General features: G+C 42.8%; 1 protein-coding gene across 1 annotated transcript in view; it reads right to left on the minus strand.

Annotated features, from left to right (window-relative positions):
- Positions 1 to 23,421, minus strand: part of Bicdl1 (BICD family like cargo adaptor 1) — an 83,825-nt gene extending 60,404 nt beyond the window's left edge. The window contains exons 1-2 of the mRNA XM_027414210.2: positions 22,993 to 23,421; positions 16,037 to 16,252 (exon numbers count right to left, since the gene is read on the minus strand). Coding sequence (XP_027270011.1) covers positions 16,037 to 16,252; positions 22,993 to 23,421 — 645 coding nt within the window. The remainder of the gene's footprint in view (positions 1 to 16,036; positions 16,253 to 22,992) is intronic.
- Positions 23,422 to 27,416: the final 3,995 nt, after the last annotated feature.

Genomic DNA, 27,416 nt, shown 5'->3' on the forward strand with positions numbered 1-27,416 from the left:
AAGAGGAGTAACAGGTATCCATAGCAACATCAGCAGACTGGGACAATGTAAAAAGCTGTAACCTAGCAACTGATGGCTAGAGGTGTGTAGGGGGAATTCTTCTCTTCCAGTTCTGAAAATGCAGCCAAGAATGCAACTAATCATACAAGGGTGATGTGGAAAATCTGACTTATTTGCAGAAATCCAGAGAATGTCAACCTCATACAACCCTCATTCTGTGACGTCTAATTTTAAATAGGAAAAAAACACGTAAACACCTCACTCCTGACACCATCAATGGTGTGTATGGAAAGTACCTATGGGTTGTGATCAGAATGGAAAAGAAATTTTGTTCAGGCTACCTACCAATTATTTCAAGCTCTATTTCTCAATACACAGAGGCAGTGGATTTGGGTGAGAAAAAAAGCCACACTGTTCCAGAGGAGGGATATTTTCTATATGCAAAGAAGGAGACATCACAAAGCCCCCAGATTCACAATGTACCACATCCTGTCAGAGTTTTCTCCAGCAAGTTTCTTTCTCTTAGAGATCACACACAGACAAGAGGTTCAGAAGCAAAGGGGCCATCCAGCTCGGCTTCCCTGTACTAACACAGAACCTGAGACGCAGAGTAAGGACTCCCTCAGAATCACAACAGAGCACACAGGCTAGAAACCTATTCTTCTGTTTCTCAAGCTAATACTTCCCTTTAGAAGACAATGTTATTTCCCCCTTAAACAGAACACTTTATCAAAATGAGAAATAAAATTCCACTCTGAGAAGCCACTGAAATCAGTGTTTATCTGTTCTAAGAGCCACCCTACTTAACATATAACCATGAATATATTTTCCTTATAAGGCAATCTGGAAAATATCCTTTGGTGGGTATGGACCAAGAGAAATTATCTCATTATTAGAGATATTATCTGAGTAAAAACACACCAAGTTTCCTTCTTTGGGATAAAACGGTGTTTTGTTTTTATTTTTGTTTTTAGAAACCTACACAACAAATTCCAAAATCCTGTTACAACCCTTTGTGCCCAAGAATCCCACCTAACTAGAACAAGAAGAATCACAGCCACCAGTCACTCAAACCCAGAAAAAGCAAAGTTCAGGACCCTCTCTGCTGACACTGATGGCTGTCTGCCTCTCCACCTCTTCTCCCAGGCACAAAGCTGGCCTGTATATTCCAGTTCCAGAAGGAACTACATGTTCTGAGTGATAGAAGCAAGGTGCCTAACTTCCATGTATGGTCTAGAGAAATATTCCAGGCTTTGCCCTTCTGCTATGTATTTGAGAACAACCTATGGAAACACAATCTCCGATGGAAGGAAATGGCTAGGTCATTGAATCGTTACATGAACTGTGCACTTCGTGCCCATGAGGAATGCCTGATTAAGCTCCTAAGATTTGGGATTTATATGTTGCACTAACACTGACATTAATTAAAAATGGTATAAACTAGAGTTACTCTTCTATAATGAATATAATCCTTGTCTTTTAAAGAATCAGTCTTATTTATTCCAAAGAGGAGCCTTGTTTAACTGTAGAGTCAATAGGAGGTTCACTGGAAGAGCAAAGGGCTGGGACCACCAACTTCTGCAAGTCATTTAACTTCCCTGGGGCTCAGTCTCCTAAGCTAGTGTTAGGTTACTTAACCTAGTGATAGATGAGGATTTGATCCACAAATCATGCTTTTTCTATAGTAATCAGCTGAAAACTATTTTTCCCGAATAAGATATTACACAGAACTTTAGTATATAAAAGTTAAAAATGCAACAGGTAGTGGTGGCACACACCTTTAATCTCAGTACTTGGGAGGCCAAGGCAGGAGGATCTCTGTGAGTTCGAGGCCAGCTTGGGCTACAAAGTGAGTTCCAGGACAGCCAGAGCTACACATAGAAACCCTGTCTCAAAACTTTAAAAAAAAAAAAAAAAGAAAAGAAAAGAAAAAAAGAAAAACAAAGAGAAAGGAAGAAAAAAAAACATAAAATGTTCAGGGGAAACTGAAATGGAGAGCCTGTCAGACCCCTCTTCAGGGTTTCCCCACAGCCCTACCTGACCATTTCTGGAGATGAATGGCTCTCCAGAACCACCAATCTTAAGCAATGGAAAACGTAGGAAATCTGATGAAATGCTTCAACAAACACAGCAGGTAAAGCAATCTTACACTAATACAAAATAAAAGTTGAAACATTTAAATTTGTAACTGCAATAAAAACAGCAAGATCTTTACACAATAATCTGAAATCAAAGGGTAAGAATAGTGGCAGTCTTAGTGGTGACACTTGTGGATTTAATTTTGATTTTGAATACTTAGTACAATTTCAAAAGTGAAGTAGTTACAGATGCAACTGATTTTTTCCACAGCCCACCTACAAATACTTCTCCTTAACAAAGATGGTGAGGTAGGCTGCAGGCCAGTGTCTCTGCATGGGAGGTCAGTTGGCAGCACAGCTGAGCTCTTCATGGTCTCATGTGTTAAATGGTTTCAAAGAGCATGATATCTGTTTTCATAATGCTTTTCAAAGATTTAGAAATTTTTATGTGAAAAGCCACTGGTCCAAATAGGTTAGATGCATTCTTAGCTCTAAACTGTGTAACATAGCTCTGGAATATTGTCCCAGACTCCAATGAAGAGAAATGGTAAAGATGGGATCAGTGTGTCAAAAAATGACCACATTTATTCACCGCATTTATTCACCAAAAACATCTTATTTTTCAATGTGGCAAATATTTTGTTCCTGGAACCAGGGGCCTGGTAGCACAGATAACAAAATGGTTCGTAGTTTACTACTAACCTCACTTTTCTCTGCCTGTAAACCTTTCTACTGCCACACCCAATTACCAGTGAAACAGTTGCAGGCTCCACTCACACCAGCCCTGGCAGCCATTTAATTGTTTTCACCTTTCCCATGTAGTACACTACATTTCTACAGGAGCCAAGGGAAACCATATTTCAATTTCAAAAACAGAAAATGCTAGCTTATCACATAAAGTCCACCATGTTCTGCCCCTACAAAAATCATCTGACTCTTGAGCCACACAACCTCCAAATTTTAGGGTTACTAAGCTAGAACCTAGGCTCTCTATTCTTCTTCTTCTTTTTTTTTCTCTGTGTAGCTTTGGAGCCTATCCTGGCACTCGCTCTGGAGACCAGGCTGGCCTCGAACTCACAGAGATCCGCCTGCCTCTGTCTCCCGAGTGCTGGGATTAAAGGCGGGCTCTCTATTCTTAAAAACAAAGTTACATACAGTAGCCAACTTGGGATACTCAAAACAGTCATGACTTTCCCAATGTAAATGATTAAGAACATGCCCCCACAGTCAAGACAACACTTACCAATAGAAACACCCATATGCTCAAAGAATATGCAATTACCACCCCATGTTTAACTTACTAATTATCAGTAGCACCTGTCTAGACATGCTGGTGCTCTATGCTAACCTGCTTTCGCTTAGCTGAAGTGACCCTTCTCAACTACTTCTAGTTCTTCTACAGTATCTTTGATATAAGAGACAGAAGTTGTTAAAACCAAACCTAAGACCTTTGGGTTTATTTGACCCAATCTCTCTGAAGCTAAGGCAATACAAAACAGTGTCCATCAGCAAGAATCACCTAAAACCTCAGTGAACTCAGTGAAGGTAGAAATACACATGCCTGGTGGTGGTGGTGCACTCCTTTAGTCCCAGCACTCAGGAGGCAGAGGCAGAGGCAGGAGGATCTCTGAGTTCCAGGCCAGCCTGGTCTACAGAGTGAGTTCCAGGATAGCCAGGACTGTTTCACAAAGAAACCCTGTCTCAAAACAAAGAGTTGAAACATACATGAAGAGGTGTCTTCTTTCTTACTGACTGCCATCTCTGAGGACATACAAAGCCGGATTTTCAAACCAGAGCTGAACCAGTAAGTATGTGAAGCCCTGAGTGACGGCTAAACACATGTGACCCTCAGGCTCCTCCAGAAAACCATGTGATGAGAGCATGGCAACTTCAGATGGGAAGCCCCTTTAGAAACTGAAATGACTGTTACCTAGATGGGTTCGTTAATTTATCTACTTAATGCATGTGTAGCCTAAAGACAGAACCTAAGGCTCCAGGCATGCCAGGCAAACAGCATCTCTTTGCTACACCCCAACCCTTTCTAAATTCTTACAAAGGCAGGGTGACAGAAAGCTGGTTGAAAACTGTCATGTCTTTTTCTTACACACCAAAAAACCAGAGTCTCATTATGTAGTCCCAGCTGGCCTGAAACTCCCTATGTAGACCAGGCTGGGCTTGAACTCAGAGATCCGCCTGGCTTCTGAGTGCTGGTATTAAAGGTGTGCATCATTATGCCTGGCTGCAGCCGACTTTGAACAAGAAGAAAATAATACTACAGCCCCACCTCAAGAACTGAAGTCCATTCATCCATGGACAATACTTTTGATGAGCAGCTGTTTTCATTGTGGTATGTTGCAAGAACAAGCTATGAGTCACCCAACACAGAAGAACGGTTCCCAAATAGCCACTGAAACGGGGACCTGGTAAAGAGTTGCTTCAGGGAATGTACCAGATGCAAAGCTGCTAACCTCAAATCGACTTTATTTTTCTGAGAAAAATTAAGTCTTTTCAGGAAAGATTCGCCTTGGCTAGTGTGCCTAACTGCATTTGTTGTGTGGGAGTAAGGCAGGAGACCACGGAGTGCCACTCCCAACAGGCAGGAAACACACAAAGTACTTGCTGCATCAACTTCCTCCTAGACACCACACATCTCACAGACAGCAACCCACAACAGTAGTTGTGCTTCACTGGGGTCGGGGGAGGTGGGGAGGGGTTAGGCAGTAAAGGAAGAGTGGTCACTCTGAATACAGCTTAAGTACTCTTGAGAAAATTGTGGGTGTGCACTGTTTTAGTTTGCTTTCTACTGTGTGGTGATAAAACACTATCACCAAAAGCAACTAGGGAAGTCAGGGCACGAACTCAAGTCAGGAACTGAAGCTGAGAGATGAAGGAACACTACTTACTGGCTTGCTCAGTTTTGTGAAATTCAGAGCACCTGCCTAGGGATGCACCACCCACAGTGGGCTGGGCCTTCCCATATCAATCTTAACCAAGGAAATGCCTCACAGACTTGTCTACAGCTGAAATCAGGGAGTTCCAGTTCAGTCAGAGACCATGTCTCCAAGTAACATGGGAAGATACCAGACAGCAGCCTCTTGTCTCCACACAAGTGGCTCTCACATCTGTACACACATGTGCATGAACTATACATGCATGTATGTGTGTGTGTGTGTGCATACATACACCAAAAGACGAGATAAAGAAACAAGGCATGGTAGAACATACATATAATCCTAGTATTCAGGAGACTGAGACAGGAGAATCTTAAGGCAGTCTGAGCTATACAGTGAGACTCTAAACAAGCTTCAGAAGGTGCAAAGATACTTATTTAGCAGTGTTTGTAATATGTGTCACTCAGTAGCAAATGATTACATTAACCATCTGTGTATATTATCCGGATTACTATATACACAATTAAAATCACAAAAGAAGTTAAAAAGCTAATAATAGGAAAAACAAAGAATTATGTATATACTACATATGGGAAAAATTAAAAATTAACATCAAATTGTCATTTTTCTTTAGGATCATTCACATATCAAATGTTCTCTACTACTTTTTACAGTAAACACCAGATATTTCTGCCATCCAAAAAAAAAAAAACAAAAACAAAAACCAATTAAGGTATATCTAATTGTTTTTTCTTTTTGAGGGGGTGCTGCTGCTGTGAATTGAGCACAGACCCTTACACAATGACAAGAGCTTTACCACTGAACTGCTTCCTCAGTCCTCCATTTTAAACCTAGAACTCACCCTGGGTTTAATCCCTACAAATGTATATTAAAATAAAAATTATAAAACTTGAGAAGCCAGGGGTAGAGGTAAAACCAGAACTTCTGACTATAAAAGGATATTCACTAAAACTTAGCTTAAGAGGCCACCCCAGGACTGGAGAGATAGCTCTGAGGTTAAGAGTACTGGCTGCTCTTCAAGAGGTCCTGAGTTCAGCAAGGTGGTGGTGGTGCACGCCTTTAGTCCCAGCACTCGGGAGGCAGAGGCAGGCATATCTCTGTGAGTTCCAGACCAGCCTGGTCTACAAGAGCTAGTTCCAGGACACCCTCCAAAGCCACAGAGAAACCCTGTCTCGAAAAACCAAAAAAAGAAAAGGTCCTGAGTTCAATTCCCAGCAACCACATGGTGGCTCACAACCATCTGTGATGAGATCTGGTCCTCTTCTGACCTGCAGGCATACATGCAGGCAGAATACTGTACACATGATAAATATATCTCTTTAAAAAAAAAAAACAAACCACCCCAACGTAGCTGGATACACCAGAGTTCACTGAAAGGACACCCTTCAGGGTGCTGAGACTGCACAGACACAGATTTCAGACTGTCTGGCTTCACCTGAGCTGCCTATAATGGATCTTCATTCTAATCCCAATCCCGCCCCCCCATCTCCATCATTGGTGAGAGCCTTTTTGGTTTCATGTAGCCTTTGGAAAGTACCTTTTGTATACTGCCCTAAACACAGCTTTGAGCTCTGACACAGTTAGACACAGTCATAGCCAGAATAAAAGAATAATAATATAGCTGGTCATGCATGTGAGAAACTGGGAAGGTACTTGTATGGTTCCAGTGTGGTGATCTGAAAGAAAATGGCCCCCATAGGGAATGGCACTATTAGGAGGTGTGACTTTGTTGGAGTGGGTGTGGCCTTGTTGGAGGAAGTGTGTCACTGTAGGGGTGGGCTTTGAGGTCTCCTACGCTCAAGTTATGCCCAGTGTGGAACTCAGTTCACTTTCTGTTGCCTGTGGATTATGATGCAGAACTCTCTGTCCCTTTTCCAGCACCATGTCTGCCTGCATGCCACCATGTGCTGCCATGTTGATAATGGACTAAACCTCTGAACTGTAAGCCACCCCAACTAAATGTTTTCCTTTACAGAGTTGCCTTGGTCGAGGTGGCTCTTCACAGCAGTAGAAACCCTAACTAAGAAGAAAAAAAACAACTAATATGTGTGTCCTGTGAAAATGGGCAAAAATCTACCTGCCTCTGCCTCTTGAGTGCTGGAATCAAAGGAGGGTGCCACCCCCACCCCGGTCTATTTATTGACTTACAATCCTGACAGATACTTGTTTATAGCAGCAAAGGAAACAGAGATGCTCCAGTTTTCAAAGGAGTTCACAGCCTAACAGCATCCATCCAAGAACACTTTCCTGTAGCTCTCCCATAATGCTGCCTCTCTTCAGATGTGATCACCAAAGTTTTCACTGCCCATTCATTTGAAAGCAGCTCTCCCCTCCCTGGTCAGTCCCACAAATCACCCTTCTCACCTGCCACAGTCTATAGATTTAGTTGTTTGTATCTCTTCCTGCTGGCTTCATTAAGAAGAGGGTTTGGTTTTCCACTGTACTCCCAGAGCCTCACTCAAGAAATACCTGTTGGGCAGGGCAGTGGCAGTGCACACCTTTAGTCCTGGCACTCTAGAGGCAGAGGCAGGAGGATTTCTGTGAGCTCAAGGCCAGCCTGGTCTACAGAGTAAGTTCTAGGACAGCCAGGGCTACACAGAGAAGCCCTGTCTTAAAAAACCAAAACAACCAAGACAAAAAGAAATATCTGTTGGATACTGAGAAGACCCTCCCCTCTCCCCACAAAAAGAACCCTTCTTCCACTTTTTACTCAGAATAGAATGTAGATAAGTCCTTAGAGAAGAAAATGAGATTGATGGACTTGGAACTTTCCCAAGGAATAAAATTAAGCATTCTAGGCTCCAGGCCACTATGTTCCTTAGTTGTCTAGTCTTAGAGGTATGAGTCTTTAGTGTACAAATGTGTTGTAAGAGTATGGAACCTTCCAGGAAAGTAAACATTGTCCTCACACAGCACCAACTAGGATCCAAGAGGTGTGTTATTGGCAAAAACAAAAGTACCCCAAAATGTTATTATTATGGGCTGGATTGTGTCCTCTTTTATAGTCCAAATGATATTTCCTCAGAATGTGAAATTATTTAGACAAAGTCTTTAAAAATGTAACAAATTAAATTTTACTTTGTGTATGGGCATCTTGTTTGAATGGATATCTGTGTGGTACCAGTGGAGGCCATAAGAAAGCACCAGATCCCCAGAGTTGTGTGAGACTGTCTCAAAACAAAACAACAACAAAAAGAAAACACAGACAGAGGGAAGACACATGCACACAGGTACAGGGAGGCAGCATCTATCAGCCAAGGGACGGGACTGAAACACACCCTCTGGTCAGAAGGAACTGACCCTGGCCACACTCTGACTTTGGACGACTAATGAATGAGTCTATGGTATGTTGTTATGGCAGCCTTGGCAAACAAGTTTTCTATAAATGTCTAAAACTTTAAAAAGTTGGATGTGGTGGCACACACCACTAATGTCAACACTCCTTTTGGAGACAGAGCAGGTGGGTCTCTGAGTTCAAGACAAGCCTAATCTACATAGAAAGATCCTGTCTCAGTTAAAAAAAAAAAAAACCTCCCCATTTTATGTTTTTAGTTTTCAATTGGCAAAAAAAGGACAATTAAAAAATTTAAGTTATGTTGGCCCTTCAATCAAAAGTAAATATTAGTTTTGTTGTTGTTTTTTAAATCAGAAAACCTATATACAACTACAAATCAGGGAAGAAACAGTGCTGGTACAACCAATGTAAAAAAATTTATTAGGAGCTGTGTGGTGGTGCACACCTTTAATTCTAGCACTTGGGAAGCAGAGGCAGGCAGATCTCTGTGAACTTGAAGCTCAAAGTCAGTCTGGTCTACAGAGTGAGTTCCAGGACAGCTAGAGCTGTTATACAGAGAAACCATTTCGAAAAATCAATAAAAAAAATCCCATCTCATATTATACAAAAAATTAATTCCAGGTAGATTAAGTATTCAAACATTAAAAACCATTTATGTTTTTCTAATTAGAATATAGAAAGGAAAGCTTTATGATCTAGAGGATTAATCAAAACACAAAAGAAAAACCATTTAGGCAATGACAAACATTTGATTTCTTTAAATACTTGAGGCTGGATAGATGGCTCAGCAGTTAAAGGCATATCCTGCTGTTCCAGAGAACATGAGTTCAATTCCTGGTATCCACCTGTAACTCCAGCTCCGGAAGGATTCTTCACTCCTGTCCCTCTACAGGCACAGCACTCCCGTGCACGTGCCCACACATACACACATAATTAAAATATTTTTTAAAAGTCTACATACTTTTTAGTACAAGACCTCTTAAATAAATAAAATGAAGCTACAAGAGTTTCAAGAGTTAAAACAAAAACACTTTTATATTGCTAATAAAGCACTAGGAAAGCAAACAAATAACTCACAATAAAAATACAAATAAAAGATGCTCAACTTCACAAGTAATTCATGAAATGGAAATTAAAACAATAAAATTTCTTTTTACATACAAGGTATTGATAAGAATATTTAAAATCTGATAATAATGAAGAGCCAGGAGAAGACAAGACCCAACATACCCTGACTCTTACACACTACTAATTAAGAATGCAAACAACAAGGCTTAAAGAATTTGGTGACATTACATAAAGCTGAAAAAGGATTTATACTCAGATGCAGTAATTCCTGTTACAAGTTTATCCACATATATACATGTATATGTACATGTATATATATAATTATGTATGTACTGATGTATGTATACATGACTATATAAACATCCATGTATGTATAAGTACAAAAAGTACAAATGAGAAAGCTGATTCTAAAAATGTATACAGCAGTGAGAGCTACAAATGTAAAAATGACATCTTAACCTTTAAAAAAACACAGCATGTGAGAGGCCCTGAGTTCTAACCACAGCACTGTAAAACATACACACATATATCTATAAGTAAATCTCAACTAAACAGAACAAAGCACTAAGATTGGGGGTGTGGAAGGTGAGAGAGAAGGTTTTGCTATATAATCCAAGGCTGGCCTCAGCCTTCCAAGCCCTGGTATCCATGTGTATGACCACAACTGTTACAATTTTTTAAATACTGGATTTATATTTTCTCTTCAGTTTGCTGTATCCGTGTAATATCTTGTTAAGTTTTTAAATAGATAAAGAAAAATCTACATCATAATTCCATCCAAAGAGTCACTAATATCATATAATTCAGTTCTATAGAGAACTGAAGTCCTGGCTGGGCCCATAAGTAAAATGGGTCTAGAACTAAGCATATTGTTCTAAAGTCGGTGGTACACATGAGAGAAGGAAATGATGTAATTTATATATCATGTATAAAACTACAGGCAAATGTGTGGTGATATTTTGTTTATAACAAAAGCTTGCCTGAAGATGACACTGCAAAGCTGGCCACAGCCATAGCAGCCAGGCAGTGATGGTACACACCTTCAATCTCAGAACTAGGGAGACAGAGGCAGGCAGATGGACCTCTGTTAGTCCAAGCCCATCCTGAATACACAAAACTGATTCAGTCTAAAAGAAACAGCTCACACAAAGGTGATTCCAGCACTTAGGATCCCAGGCCTTTAATCCCAGCACTAGAGAGGAATGTAAGGTGGGAGGAGACAGGAGCTCAGTGCAGTGTGTGGTTCGGTGGAAACAGGTGCAGTCTGGAAATGCAATCTGAGGACAGGATTGCCCTTTGGTCTGAGCATTGGTAGAAGTGAGAACTCTCTAGCAGCTGGCCAATTTGCTTTTCTGATCTTCAGCTTTAACTCCAGGATCTGTCTCTGGGTTTTTATTATAGCAACTAGAATTTGTGCTACACAAATGTATAAAAACGATGACCTAACCAGTTTTTCCAAACTCTAGAGCTGTGCATTTTGAGGAAGGAAAAGCTCAGAATCCCCTAAGCATTTAAATCTCGGTCTCCAGAAGGAATCAATTGCTTTCTCCATTCTTTAGTCAATAGGTGTTCAAGCCTGTCCCTAATGTTTCAAATAGTGTGTGAGCAGTGTTTTAGTAATTTAAAGTGTGAAGATGCTTTAATTTACATCTGACTGAAGTTTCTGACACAACTGAGATTCATCTTTAACTGAATCTGAAGACTGAAAAGGCTTAAGAGGAGCCTGCTATTACTGTTATCATTGTTATGAGGAACAAGACTGTTCGCACATCCTTCAAATCACTGCTTTGGCTTTCAGCTGGTAAGTGAGATTTGTGAACATAGGATGGTGCCTCAACAGTGTCCAGATATGGTAAATTAAGTCAGTGACCAATCATCTCAGGACTCAGCACACAGCAGAATGTATGCCTTTGTTGTTGCTATCTAAGAGAGAGACTCTAGAAACTGGACATTATGTATCAGGATTTCCACCAATCCCTCACTTTAACAGTGTAAGATACTAACCAAGCAAAGGGCTGCCTGTGTTTCCTCTCCTCACCAGGAAGGCAAGTCCAAGTCCCACTGTACTCTTTCTGCTGTCGATAGTTATGATGAAAGTATCTGTCAGGTCTGATGAAAGTATCTGTCAGGTCTTATCAAACCAGTGGTTCTCAACCTTCCTGATACTGCAACCCATTAATACAGCTCCACATGTTGTGGTGGTCCCAACCATAAGATCATGTGTGTTGTCACTTCATAACTGTTATTTTGCTACTGTTATGAATAGTTGGTGAATACATGTGTTTTCTGAAGGTCTTAGGTCACCCTTGTGAAAAGGTCACTGGCCCCCCAAAGGGGTCTCGTTGAGAACCACTGTATTAAGTCCTACTGTGGTGTTACTTTCTAAATTAGAAAGTGAATTTACACTTTTCTCAAACTTGTTAGCCAAAAAAAGATAAGGGTAGATTCTTAGGAGCTAGGAGGGAACTTAGAAGAACAGTTTGTCCATTGGAGAAGATAAGCCCAGAATATGAAGCAATAGCCAGTAGATACTGGGTATCACAGAAGAAAATACAACCAGATCATGATGGAGCATGCTTAGCAACCCAGTTCTTGAGCGGCTGTGGAGGGAAAAATCTCAAGATCAAAAGGAGCCTGAGTTACAGAGGAAGACTCTTGCATTCCAAGAAAAGCAACCCTCACCAGAGCAGTTACTGATTAAAATGAACTTACAAAATAATGACTTTCACTTTTAGACTTCATATTCTTCCACTATTAAGACATCAAAGTTTGACCAGCTGCAGAAACCCCATCTACATAATAGGAACATGACAATTATGATGGCTGTCACTTCCCAAGCACTTATCATACATACACTGGATACTGCGGTTTGAATCTTATGTGCCCTTATTACTTATTCATCATAACATGACCTGGTTAATAATAATATAGTTGTTTCTATTACATAAAGGAGGGCACTAGAGGTAAAATAACTTTCCTACGTCCAGTCAGGTAGTAAATGCCAGAGTTGGTGTTTGGCCCCAGGGCTGTCTGGCTTCAAAGCCTGTGATCTTCATTGCTTCTCTAGAAGTCTGGAATGGAGGGTACAGAAAATCTAATCACTACTGAATGGAAAGAAACTTAATCAAGTCATGGATCTTCCTTTCCTGATGTTTTCCCACATATAAAATGAGAGCAATACCAAGTCCAAGTCCTTTCCTCATTATAATGTGGACCCAGAAGCTCATGGGAGATACATACTCACAGCATCCCATTTTAGCTAACAGATCTGTGGACAAACAAGACCTGTCTATGAATGTTCATGGTGGCTTTATTTACACTAACCAAAGAATAGAAACAGCAAATGCCCATCAGCCAGTGAATGAATAAATTACTGCTACATGTAACAATGGGATATTTCTCAATCATAACATGGGCTGAAATCATGGATGAACCTGGTAAACACTAAGAGAAGCCACACATAAACAGCTACTTATTATAGGATTTCACTGCCATGAAAAGTCTAAAATAAGGAAAAGCACGGGGGTCAGGGTACATTAAATCCAGGGGTTAGACATGGGGGTTTTGAATTATAGTGAAAGTGATTGCTAAAGACTACAACACAGCCGGGCATTGGTGGTGAATGCCTTTAATCTCCGCACTCGGGAGGCAGAGGCAGGCAGATCTCTGTGAGTTCGAGGCCAGCCTGGTCTCCAGAGCGAGTGCCAGGATAGGCTCCAAAGCTACACAGAGAAACCCTGCCTCAAAAAAAAAAAAAAAAGGAAAGAAAAAAACCAAAAACAACAACAAAAAGACTACAACACTTCTTTTGGGGAAGGTGAAATATTCTCTAAACATACAGCAGTGATGGCTTCATAACTGTAAATGCAGTAAAACCCACCTAATTGCACATCTTTAAAGGGTAACATTTTTTTTTTTCCGGTTTTTCGAGACAGAGTTTCCCTGTGGCTTTAGAGGCTGTCCTGGAACTAGCTCTTGTAGACCAGGCTGGTCTCGAACTCACAGAGATCCGCCTGCCTCTGCCTCCGAGTGCTGGGATTAAAGGCGTGCGCCACCACTGCCCGGCAAAGGGTAACATTTATGGGGCATGAATTACATCTCAATATAGCTGTTTGTTTACTGTTAAGAGCAACCTTGGAGACCATGCCAGCCAAAGCAAATACATGTAAAAATACTTTGAACAAATGTATTATAGAAATATTGGACTCTATTTTTGACAGTATATATTACATGGTTATAAAGAGACATGGTGGTTCATGCCTTTAGACCCAGCACTGTCGAGGCAGAAGCAGGCAGATAGATCTCTGAGTTCCAGGCCAGCCTGATCTATAGAGAGAATTCCAGGACAGCTATAGAATTCCTACCTCAGGAAAACAAACGAACCTCATTACACACATTGCAAAAAGAGCATGGTCTTCTACCACTTCTGCTGGCTGCTATCTTGTCCTTTGAGAATTTTAATTCCCTTCTAAGTACTTAGCTCCTCTGGCTCCTGAATACCCAGTTAATAAAACAATAATAAAATGCAATCTAAACTTGCTGCTGATGGAAACCTCAGGGATTTGTCCTGCTTACAAGGCACAAAACCACCAGGGCCTACATTCAAGGCCAGAGAGGATAACAAGAATCTACATCTAGTGGAAATATCTGGGAGCACTTCAGGATTTTCTACAGTGAAATCAGACAACAGGACAACTCTCAAGATGCCACTTTAGTAAACAATCAGCAGCTCCATATGCTGGTCAACATAAACACATTGCATTTCTCCCCCTCCCCTTACTGTAGCAGTGGTTCTCAACCTTCCTAATGCTGCAGTACAGTTCCTCATATTGTGGTGACCCCAACCATAACATTATTTTTGTTGCTATTTTGTAACTGTAATTTTGCCACTGTTATGAATTACAATGTAAATATCTGAGTTTTCCAATGATCTTAGGTGACCCCTGTAAAAGGGCTGTTCAACCCCAAGAGGTTTGTGACATACAGGCTGAGAACCAGTGTACTAGGGTAAATGCAGGGTCTCCCTGGTAAGCTTCACAAGCACTGAGTGCAGCCCACATTTTCCCATTTTCAGCAGTATTTATCTGCAGCACAAATTTCTAGCTTCATTTTAAAGTTAAGGAGATAACCGAGGCATAAAGTTCATCCAGTTAGTAAGCAGAATCAATTCTAGGTTCTGTGTCATGCTAGCATCTGTGTTCTAACATCCTCCATCTTGCTCACCTCTCTTTCACCAGATCACACAACAGCAGGGTTGAATCTGCATTTGCCACATGAACATGGCCCCCCAAACTTTAATTTCCCTTTAATTGCTTTGTTTTGTTGCATTCATTCTGTAAGTTTCATTTGAAATACTAGTCCAGAATTATATTAAATGCTTTTGAACAAATAAAACAATCTGGCCAGACTTCTCTGGTTAATCTTTCATGAATAATGAATGAAAGACTCAAAAACCTATAGAATTTTTACAAGGATATAGATTTCCTTTCCAGTTACTAAAAAGCATTTCAGGACTGATTCAGAAATGCTGGTGTGGAGCTGGTCCTGTGAAATGACTTCTGGACTGCGCTGCTCTTGCTTCCCAGCCAATCCAATGGTTATAGATTCTCTACATAAAATTAAGGAAGCTACTCAGCTCTACCTACAACTGTATCCTCACCTTTCACAGATTTGCTGGAATTTCTCTGTGAGTTGCTGTTTTCCAAGTTACCAGGTATCATCTCTCTCTCCTTCCTTCTCCCCATTAATAGCATTTAGCTGACACTTTTTAGAAGGTGGGAAGATACTCACCTGTCTCACAATCCTAAAGAAAAGCAAGCAACTGTGATGTAATCAGCAATACCATCACATACTGTCAGCTATCACCTTTACCACAGCTGCCTTTAGCCTTTCTCCAAACCACAAAGAAAGCTCAGGGGCCTCAGAAAAACAGCAGTGATGAGGGATGGGACAAGAGGCCACATTTTTTATTCTAAAGAACTGTTAGTTTTGCTTTTAACATACAAGAAGGATTGAGTTTCAATAGTAAACCCAGGTCTTAAGTGAATTTATAGATCACTCCCATATTTATTTAAAAGGAATGTACTATATTTAGATTTCTACTCATTTAACTCTCAACCACCTTCTTTGCAATGATTAGTCTTGAGCTTAATTACACTTCTGACACTATCCTATCTATAAATGTGTGAAGAATTTTTACTTGAGGTGGTGATAAAAACAAAACTTACCTATGGACACTCCTTTCATAATGTATGTTCACTTCCCCAAGCTGTTCAGTTAAAGACATCACCTCTTAAGTATTGATTTAATGAATTAGCAATTTTACAAGGAATGATGGAGTTTCCCTGGATAAAGGATCACAGATCTTTAGAGTGCTAACAAACACCAGATACACACAGCACCTTTATTTTAGAGGGTTAAGAGACTAAGTCTTATGGGTTAATCATGGACCTGGATCTTGGCTCCTGACTCCTTTATTATACATGTTGACACCACCTGGGCTCCATACTCAAAGGCCAGAGTTCAATTCCCAAATCTATGGGAGTCTCAAAGAAGGAAAAAATGGATTCCAACAAACTGGGGTGGGGGATGGGGGGAAAGAATGGCTCCTTCACATATATCCTACCAGTACAGGAAATTGGTTTCCGATTTTAATATTTTACCAGTAACTTCTTGTGACTCACCCTGCTGAGTTGATCCAGTAGCCTTTGGTTCTGTTCTGACAGCTCCTGGACTGCTCGTGTTTTTTCTCGGTCTGCTTCCCGAAGGTGGACCTGCTGCCTCTCCAGCTCATCCTGCAGCTGCTTCACGTCAGTCTCCAGCTCCGACACTCGTCCTTCCCACTCCCCTTCCCGGTTCTCAAACCGTCTTCTCAGTTCGTGCTTCTCTTGTTCTAAGTGCTAGGGCAGGAAAGGGGGAGACTTGAAAACTAACTCCACAGCCTTTTTATTCCCCTTTCACACTTGTCTTTCTTCCAGATGGGGAGCACAACAAAACACCCCACCACATAGGGCATGTTGTCCAATTCACAGCTACAAAAATATCCTCTTCTAGAACAAGGAAGAAGTTTGTCTCACAAAGAAAATATAATTTCTCCCTGGGCATGAGATTCTAGACTTGGGAATTCATTTGAAATTTAACAAGTCATTTTTTTGATTAAACTATATATTTAAACAACTAAAAATGAGCCAAACAACCAAAGCATTCATTTTTTAAGGGAAGCCTCTCTTGCAGCCATCTTTTATACTCAATGCTAGATTTGTAGTTATTAGTCACTATATATATATAGATATATACTAGATTCCAAGTATTAAGGCAAGTTCAGTTTCAGGCCTTATTTTATGTGTGTGTTGCCTATTTCATGTCTGTGCACTTGTGTGTCTGGTGCTGGAGGTGAGAAGAGGGTGCTGGATTCCCTGGAACTGGACCTACAGATGGTTACAAGCTGCCATGTGGGTGCTGGGAATCAAATCCAGGTCCTCAGGAAGAGAAGCCAGTGCTCTTAATCACTGCGCTATCTCTACAGCCCTGACAGACCTACTTTAAATCATGCATTACTAATAAGCATAATTACTAATATTTATTTCTGGATCATTCCATTCTTGAGTGGTTACTAAGGCACAGAAACTTTCCTAGAGACATTGGTGATGGACAACACAGCATAGTCATTTTGAGTTTTCATGCTAGTGGAGGGCAGTAATAAAATAATAAATTGTGTGTAACAGATGGTATACAGGAAAAACAAAGATGGTTTGAAGTGACAACTCAATCAAAAAGGAGTCCATTGGCTTGAAGGAAGCAAGCATATCTTTTCACTTGTGTGAGATAGAAAGCAATTCAGAGGCAAGTATTTTCTCCTATTTAAAAAGCACAGTATGTCGAACAACCAAACCTATACTTCAGTCTAATTAAAGTAACAGTATTAACCTTTGGTGACCTCAGCAAAGTTCTAGTATAACTATTCAAAATACACTGACTTAAGCTATGCACAGTGATTCATGCCTGTAATCCCAGTGGTGGGAAAGCTGAAGCAGAAGGACTGCCATGAGTCTGAGGCCAGCCCAGGCTACAGTGTGAGATCCTGTCTCAAAAACAAAATACACTGCCTTGGATCCCATTTCCTAAGGCTGTGATTCAGTCAGGACTGGAACGAGGTTTTCAACACCCGAAAATGAACTTATGACTCTCTTAATTCCGAGTACTTGGTCATCTCTTCCTGGGAAAACACAATCTTCACTGAAGTTCTTAACTTTCAACATATTTTTGTGGAATGCTTTTGGAAACTCCAAGTGCCAGCTTACTGTCGTGTAAGAAAACCAGTCCCGATAGGTCAAATCTGAGGTGGGCCTAAATTATCCCATTTTATCTTGTCATCTTATACTTTACTTTGCTGAGTGACTTGTAAATGTTTCTAAAAGCCAAATTTACACCTCCCCCATGAAAATTTATCATGTTTGAGGGCAGTCATGAGAACTTGCCAAAGATAAAAACAACAATCTAAAATATTCTGAGCATACTAGTGAGGGCAATGTTCCTGAAAACTTTCAAATTGGCCACATTAAGGACTAATTTGGGTACACTCACATTTATTTGTTTATAGTCACTCCAGTCTTCTGGCTGAAAAGTCACATAAATTTATTAGACATACACATTTCCAGTTTGTAACATGTGGCAAAGATAGTATCAAGGAAGAAACTTCTACTGACCAGCATGTAAACGGTTTGCTCATGCTTTCCTGATACTGTGAAACTTTCCAAACTCAGAATGTTTTAGTCACTCTAGAAATTTCACAAAGACAGAACGTGGAAATAAAAGCTAACTGCAATCCTAAAACTGCAATACTTATTCAACAGGAAAACTGAGCAGAAGGTAACAGGAAGAACTCAGTAACCACCATGTTACCAAGAGGCCAGACAAATTAGGCTTGCGCCCTAAAAGAACAGAGAGACTTAAAAATATTCAGCAAACAGCTGCTAGTGAACAGCCTATCTAAGCAACTGAAGCAAACCAATCCACTTGAAGGGTGGAGCTGAAACAGGTGGTGCTGACTGATCTGATCTGTCCTTAATTTTCTTTAACTGGAAACAGCTCCCCATTTCAGGTGTCCCAACCCTTGATAAATTTTGTACAGAATTTAGCCTTTGGTCAACTCTAAGAAATTTCTCCTAGAATTGTATTTTCATTTGAGCATTAAATTAACCAGTATAGGGGCTGGAGAAATGGCTCATTAGTTAAGAGCATTGACTTTTTCCAGAGGACCAGGGTTCAATTCCCAGCACTCACATGTCAGTTCACAGCTGTCTGTAACTCCAGTTCCAGGGGATCTGACACCCTAACACAGACATACATGTCAACAAAACACCTATCAATGCACACAAATTAAACTTTAAAAAGTTAATCAGTAAAGTCTAAGGCAAATGTTAATAAATAGAGGTCTGTATCTGTGCTTTCTTGTTTTCCAGGGTTATTTGGTATTTTGAAAATTAATGAAATTATCAAGGCCACCAAAACAAGAAAGTCTAACAGGGGTCTAAGGAGACATAAAAACTAATGTAATATGGAATCCTGGAACAGAAAAAAAAAAGACATCTGATATAGGCTTAGAGCACTTATTATAGCGCACGCTAATGTAACATGTTAGTACAAGATGATCCTGGATTTGGGTATATGAATACTCTATTATCATTCCAATTTTTCTCTAAATATAAAACCAACCATTAAAAAAAAGAAAAAAATCAACCAACTTTTAAAACACAAGTCTAAATAAAATAAATACGTGTTGAAATAGATGTTTTACAAAAATAACACGACACCATCCTCCTAATTCTAGGCAGGCTATTGCTCATGAAAAATACCAGGCAAAGGCTCTGTTCTCTTGAGCAGCAAGCACTGTACATCAGGATTCCTGGGCCCCTTCTCCAAATCTAGTAGTGATTCCCAGAGACTCATTTCCATCTCCCTCTATCCCTTACTGGAAAAAAAAAAAAGATACCCAAACTAAGAGAATCAGGCTAGGATGGGGAGAGAAAATACCACAGAGAGAAGAGACTACTTCTGTAGAAATGGATAATCTACTGTCTGCCATGATGAAAAAAAAAATCTGTGTAACAGTCTTCAAAGAACACAGTATACAAAAGAAAGTTAGTACTTAAGCTCATATTATGGGAAAAAAAATAAGGATCTGGTTAGAAGTTATGTTTTTAAACCAAAAGACCTAATTACAGAGGTAGAAGAAATAATCAAAAATACCTTTCAATTAGATTTTTAAGTATATGAACAATATTCTACTCAAGCTATAAAACATCTATGTTAACCTTTAAATTATTAAAGACCATTAATATTAGCTGGGTGGTGGTGGTGGTGGTGGTGGTGGTGGTGCACACCTTTAATCCCAGCACTCAGGAGGCAGAGGCAGAGGCAGAGGCAGGTGGACTCTGAGTTTGAGACCAACCTAGTCTACAAGAGCTAGTTCCAGGACAGCCTCCAAAAGCCAAAAAGAAACCCTGTCTCGAAAAACCAATAAATAAATAAATAAATGAAATTTTAAAAAGACCATTAATATGCCTTTAGAGAGACAGTCATACAGAATCAAATGCTTTTATGTCTGAAATAACCAGATAAAATCCCAAGTGTGGCATATAGAACCAGAAATAGACTCCTGAAAGATAGGCAGAAAAGATCTTGAAGAAGGTGGTTTGTTCTGAAGTTAGAAAGGTGACAATTTTGATGAGACCAAAATAAAACCAGTCCCTGGGAACACCACCACCAATCTATTATTATTATTATTATTATTTTATTATTGGATACAGGATCCCACTGTGTTGCCAATGGTGGACTCAGAAATGAGAACATGTGCTACCACATCCTCTCCTCAGTGCTGAACCTGCAAACCAATTTGTCAGAAAATGTGTTTGATATCAGTATCTGACAGTTCTTGGAAAATAGTAAGTCCTTCTTAAAGGATTGTTATTATCACTCCCAATTATTTAATTAAAAATATAGCTGCTATGTTAAACTTTAGAAAGTATTTTGTTTAAACAGACATTACAAAATCTAAATTGCTCAAAAAGTAGACCGGTGGAGGAGGGGTACTGGAGGGATGGCTCTGAGGTTAAGAGCACCTGGGTTTAGTTCCCAACTACCACATGGTGGCTCATTTGTAACTCTTGTTCCAGGAGATTTGACCTTTGTGGGCACCAGGTATGCAAGTGGTGCACGTACATACATTTAGGCAAACACTCATACACATAAACATAAAATAAAAAAATCTAAAAAGAATGCACTATGGGGAAAAGTCACTTGTAGGTACCAAACAAAACAGACCCACATAAGTTAGTCACTCTAACTTGTAGCACTGCAAGAATTAACAAGGGCAGAGAGTATAAGCTCAGTGGTAAAACCCTCAACATCATCAGATAAATTCGTTCATCAGTTAACTAGCAACTAGTGGGTGTATTTTCAAGTGTACACCCACAGAAAAATCTTAGAGTCACATACAGGGTACACCTATCCTCCAGCTAGTTGGGGAGTGAGGCAGGAGAATCTCTGAAGTTCAAGAGTTCAAAGTCAACACCAATAACACAGTGAGATGCTCCTTCAAAAAAAAAAGATAATTTTCAAATACATATAGAAGCAGCAGCATAAATAAATTTAAACTTGTGTGTTTAAGTTGTGGCAGAGTACATATGACATATAATTTATTTCTTTGCCACTTTCACCATGAACAAGTCAACAGTGTCGAGTATAGTGAAAGTACTATGCAAACAATCTCCTGAATTTTACGAGTGAAGCACTAGCATTCACAAGCATCAAGATCTTAAATGGCAGTTTACGATGTTTAAGCTATTTTATCCTTGCCCATGGAGTCAATTACAAAACGTCCAAGGTCGTTTATTTATCCCTTTACAGCAGAATCTTTGGTTGCTTTGGAATTTTGAAGTTCTTTTCCTTTACTGAAAACTCCACAGGGAAACCAGGATTTGTGTAACTGTACACCATGAAATCTCTCACCAATCAAACTGATAGGATGCTCTTTTCAAGTTCACTGTTTCTTCAATCAAGTCCCTCACTGAAGGAATTTCCAATCACAAGCACCCATCTCTGGGAGTAGTACTCCTTTACAGTGTCACATAACTGCACCGCTTTAGGAAGAAAAAGGACACCCTTTTATTCCCAGACCTCTGCTTCCAGTGAAAATTAAACAAGCCAATCCACCAAGTAAGCGTTCTGTTGCATTCTGGCAGTGTAGGCCCAGGTTTCACAGACAACTTTTCAGGACATATCTCAAGAGGCCATCAACTGGCAGGCCTGGTTCACAGGCCAGTTGAAACACTTTACACCCACCGGTTTCCTTTTTTCTTTTGAGTTAACTTTCGATAGGTCACTGGATTACAGACACACACCAATCTTATTACCCAAGTGTTTCTCAGTTCACATTCTGACTGTTCCAACGGCAGCAGTGAGATGGAACCCGACAAGGGCTGATTTGGGGCCTAGTCTCATCTGTCCTAAGTTCTTGCAATAAGAATGAAAAGAACTAGTTGGAGCCAAAATGGGTAGGGACACAAAATGTAGGGGCAGAAAAGGACGTTTGTGTCCACTGCCAAACACGATTCCTCTCTCCTTTTTATTTTGGAAATCTACTGTTTTACAACTACCATCATTCTTTTAGAACTGCAGTCAAGACCCTTTTCTGCTTAAGAGAAAAAAAAAAAAACAAGCACTGTTCTAGGTTTTGTTGTATGGAATTAACAGAAATATTACTGACTTCTAAAAACTGTATTCTAAGACTGTACTTATTGGTTTGTGTGTGTGTGTGTGTGTTTGTGTGCGTGTGTGTAAGTCAGGGGACAAGTTGCTAGTGCCAGTTCTCCTTCCCCACATGGGTTCTGGGGATCCAACTGAAGCAAGTGCCCCTACCCACTGAACCATCATGCCAGGAACACCCACCCCCCCGGAAAAAGGAGGATATTTTTAGTAGTAGTTAAAAGTAGCATGGCTCTTAGGTGCTGAGAGCCAGGACACAGAAAACTACTACTGAAATACAGACAACTACTGAAGCCTAAACAAAATCCACTACTAGTGATCACATGTTGAGCCCTGCCTCTCTGATTTCTGCAATGGAACCATATTCCCTTAATCCCTAAGTATTTGAAAGCTATATAAAGCTCCTTTAGGGGCACTTGTTTCCCACAACTCTCTGCCAGTAAGTTAAGACAAGGGCATCCAGAGGTCTTAATGCCCAAACTGGAAAGCTTTAGGCTAACACCCTGATTAGAGATTAACTGCCTCTCCTAACACCTGAAGCATATTTTAAATGCCTCTCGATGTGCTCATTTCTGTGTGCAGATATCGCCTCAGTGCTGTATAAATTAGTCATACTGTAAGCTCTATTTTAGACGCCATGTACAGTACATATATAGAACGGCCCACAGCGGTGGGAAACGTGCATGGACCCACATTTCAGCTGGGTGGGAAAGTCAGGTGGGTTCCACGAATGTTCCGATGATCACTAAAACTATCCAACCTGCAATCTGTTCTGGATGATTTTCTTCCTGCTAGGAAAAGTATGGAAGAGGGGAGGGCATGTGGTTCCGCAAAGGCACCGGGATTCCCACCCATGCCGCCGGAAGGTCCTCACCTCCAGCTTGTCGGTCAGCTCCTTGTGCATCTGCTCGTACTGTCGGCTCATGTCCTGGTTCCTCTCGAGCAATGCCTTGCCTAGCCGGGCCGCCAGCACCAGATCCTTCTCCTTCTGTCGGATCACCGACAGCAGCTCCGGATCCTGGGTAGGCGGCGGCGGTTCGTGCCCCTCAGCCGTAGACTCCGGCTCCGCCTGAGGATGCTCCCCGAGGTCGGACGGCCGCTCCCCGGCCGCCAGCAACGCCAGCTCCTCCTCTAAGGCCAGTTCCAGTTCCCCGGATCCCCCGGGGAAGGAGACGAGGGCGGCGGCAGCGGCGGCGGCGGGACTCCGGACTGCGTCCCCGGCGGGCAGCTCCATGCAGCAGGCGCTGTCCGGCTCGGCGGGTGCTGAAGCTCGGCCGGCCAAGCCCAGGCAGAAGGCGGACATGGCCGCGCGCGCGCCGCCGCAGCGGTGCGGCCCGGCCGGCGCGCGCCAGGCTGCAGGGGGGAGGGCCCCCGCGCGCGCCCGCGCTCGCCTCGCGCCGGCACGGCACGGCACGGCGCGCCCCGGGGTCCCGCGAGCCCTGGGCGCGGCGCGCGCGGGGCTGGCTGGCTCGCTTGCCCGCCCCTCCCCCGCGCCGGCGGCACGCGCCCCCGCCCCGCCCCGGGGCTCAGCTGCCGGCGCGCGACAGGGACGAGGATGAGAGGGGTGGGCGAGAGCGGCGGAGAAGGGGAGAGTGCGGGGGCGGAGCGGGAGCGGAGGCTGCGGGGAGGGTCGCCGCCGAAGCCCGGTTTTCAGCCGCCCTGTTGCTGTTGCTGCTGCTGCTGCCGCCGCCGCCGCCGCCGGGCGGCCAGCGCCTCACGGGGCGGGCTGCGCTCCGCTGTGGTGGCGACGCTCGTGGCTGCTGCTGCTGCTGCTGCCGTCTGCCGCTCCCTGCAGCCGCACTCCATGTCCCCCGGTTCGGCGGCAGCAGCGGCGGTGGCGGCGGCTGCTGCTGCTGCTGCAGGGGCCGAGGCGGCGGCTCGACATCTTGCGCCGCGCAGCCCCGGAGCGTTCCTTCCTGCCTTCCCGGCCCGCGGCTCACCGGGGCAGCCGAGGCCCGCCGCGCTTCCGGCCGCGCCCCTCTCCCCCCTCGGGCCGTCGCCTCACGCGCGGGCACCTGTCCGCCGCGCCCGCGCGGGATTCGCCGGCGCCCGACTCGCCTCAGCCGCGCCCAGGTGGCGCCGGCCTAACCCCGACGTGGCCTCACGCGTCGCCCGGCGGCTGCGCGCGCCGCCCGTGGGGATGCCTGGCGCATCCCGAAATGGGCCGGAGCCGCATCCCTGGCACAGCCACACCCCCCCAGCCTCGGGCCCCTCCTTCATCCTGGTACCCAGCCAGAGGTGTGACCACGCCCCCCGCGCTCTCACCTCTGGGTGGGGCTCTCCGCAACCGCGACTGCCACCCTATCAGTGGGCACTCGGCCACACCCCCAGCCTCGTTCTCGCTCCGGCTGTGGCCACGCCCCCCCGCACGCTCACCTCTGGGTGGGGCTCTCCGCAACCGCTACTCCGACCCCATCAGTTGGCACTCGGCCACACCCCCGGCCTCGTTCTCGCACCGGCTGTGGCCACGCCCCCGCGCGCTCACCTCTGGGTGTGGCCGCCTCCTGATTCCCACGTTCTCGCCTCTAATGGAGCTCTGCGGGGCGCCCGTCCTTTTTCTCGCCTCCGCTCCCACTCTGGGGTCTGGCGTGAGTCTCAGTCCCGATCCCTGTTACGGCTGGGTCTTGTCGTGGTCCCATAGTTGATCTGTGGGCCGAGGAGGCTGTGAATAATTCTATGAGTCTGGTAGGCTAGCAGCGAGCCATCTGCAGTCCCGGAATTTCGATCCGGTCCACTACAAGAGCTAAGCAGTCGGGAGAGGGAGCCCTAGAGAACAGGAGGCCCAGGAATGACTTGGGGAACCCAGCATCTTAACGCTGATGACTCAGGGATATGAAGGATCAGATGTTTCCACCAGCAGCCGAGAGAGGAGGGGGCAGGGGGAGGAGGAGAGGGAGAGGGAGGAGAGAAGAGAGAGGGGGGGGTTGTGGAGAAACAACGGGAAAAAATTTTTTAAAATTTAAAAAATGCCTGCTCACAGTTGGGGAATGCGAAACAAAGACTTTCCTCAGTAAATAACAACCCCGTGCCATGTTCAGCTTTTGGTTTGTTTTATATGCATTGTTTTAACCTCACAAGGATTTTATGAAGTGTTGACATCCTTCCTGTTTATATGGGAAGAAACTCGGGCCCGAGATTTGGGTCCTGCCAGGCTGACTCCAGGATTCCCAGTAAATCGTTATTCTTTCTTAACATATGGCCTGTCTTGAGGAAGCTAAGTGGAGATTTATGGAGAAAATGGGCTGATTCAGTCCACAGGGAATACTCCCTGCAGTGATAAAAGAAGGGCGACCGCCAGTCGTTCTTTGACGGTACCTGTGGTGCTGTATGCCTCTTTATTTTCAATTCCGCCGGAAGCCAGAACTAGTCTTGTTTCTTTTTCCTCTTCAACGACAACCTAGTTTTTAGTGAGGTCATACTTTGGCACTTTTCATCCCATCAAAATGGAAATTTTGGGATACCCAGAAGTTGAAACGTTTCTCGTGGGTTTTGTTCTTTATTAAATACAGAGCCTAAACAATCACCATGTATGCCAATCCACTCGCAGACCAAAGGCAAGGATCAATACAAAAGGTCTGGAGCCTAGAGGCTGGATTTGGGGTAAAGACACATCGAATTTTAGAGCTAAAATAGGCACTTAGCTATATTCCATCGAGCAATGGACTGTTCCAGCCTATTTTATTATGTCCTGCCACACGCACCTTAGAATTTGTGAGTCCTGGAAGCCTTGCAGGTTAAGCTTCCATTTGCCATGTTTGAAGCACAAAAGGTTATATCTCTCCCTAATCCATATGAAGACCCAAACGGGATTTCCTAATCAAAGGGAGCTTGAGCAATTCAATTTTCCTTAATGCAGACAGACACACCTGGAAAAGAGTGGCTTGCTGGCCTTGAACTCACTGATCTCGATCTATTGGATTTGATTGTTGCTATGGAAATGAACTATACCAGGGGTGATTTGGGCTTCTGGCTTCCCCTCTTTTATTTTATTGAAACAGTGTCTCATGTAGCCCCTGCTGGTTATAAACTTACCATGTAGGTGAGGATGACTTTGCATTTGGGGTCATTCTACTTCTATCTCAGGAGTGCTAGGATTGCAAATGTGCATCCAGATGGAAGTAACCATTTCTCACTAAAGTTTAGCCATAAGTAGACTTTTTCTATGAATGTCCAAAAAAGATCAGGTTAAGTATGGAGAACTATTCAGAATAATTCTTTTTTTTTTCCCGTGAGTGTGTGTGTGTGTGTGTGTGTGTGTGTGTTGGGGGTCTGTTTTTTTATTTATTTAGAGACAGGGTTTCTCTGTAACTGCCCTGCCTGTCCTGGAACTTTCTCTGTAGACCAGGCTGGGCTCAAACTTATAAAGATCCAACTGCCTCTGCCTCCTGAGTGCTGAGATTAAAGGCCTGCACCACCACTACCTGGCAGGAATAACACTTTTTAAACCACTTCATCCCAGAATCACTTAACAGTCTTAAAAAGTATTGAAGACATGAAAAACCATTATTTAGCATAGGTTTAGATACTGATGTTTGCTGTATCAGACACTGAACTATAGAATAATTTTTAGTATTATATTTCTTCAAAATACCTCTGATAAACATGTTATAAAATGATGTGAAGTCAGTTCCTTATGAATAATCATGATATATCCTCAAATTTGAAAAAAAATAAATGATGCCAGTGTGGTGGAACAGAATTATAGTCCCAGCACTCAGGAGGCAGAGGCAGGTGGATCTCTATGAGTTTGAGGCCAGCCTGGTCTACAGAGTGAGCGCCAGGACAGCCAGGACAGCCAGGACAACACAGAGAAACCCTATCACGGGCTGGAGAGATGGTTCAGAGGTTAAGAGCACCGGCTGCTCTTCCAGAGGTCCTGAGTTCAATTCTCAGCAACCACATGGTGGCTCACAACCATCCATTATGAGATCTGGTGCCCTATTCTGGTGTGCAGATATACATGGAAGCAGAATGTTGTATACATAATAAAAAAAATCTTAAAAAATCCTTCGAAACCCTATCTCAAAGCAAACAAACTTAATGAGAAAAGTAGCATTTTCACTTTGCAAACATCTATAAAGTCTACTTTAACAAAAAACCTGGCTTTTATATATGTAATTAATGTCATATTTTAAGATTTTAAAAAACTTATGTGTCTCTGTGGGTATGCACACAAGTGCAGTTATCCAAGAAAACCAGAAAAGGGTATGGGAGCCCCTGAAAGCTGAAGTTACAGGCAGTTGAAAAGCCACCCAGTGTGGGAACTGAATTCAGGTCCTTTGGGGGAACAGTACCAAC

The sequence above is a fragment of the Cricetulus griseus genome, chromosome 4 (genome assembly GCF_003668045.3).
Source record: "Cricetulus griseus strain 17A/GY chromosome 4, alternate assembly CriGri-PICRH-1.0, whole genome shotgun sequence".
Taxonomy (NCBI): Eukaryota; Metazoa; Chordata; class Mammalia; order Rodentia; family Cricetidae; genus Cricetulus; species Cricetulus griseus.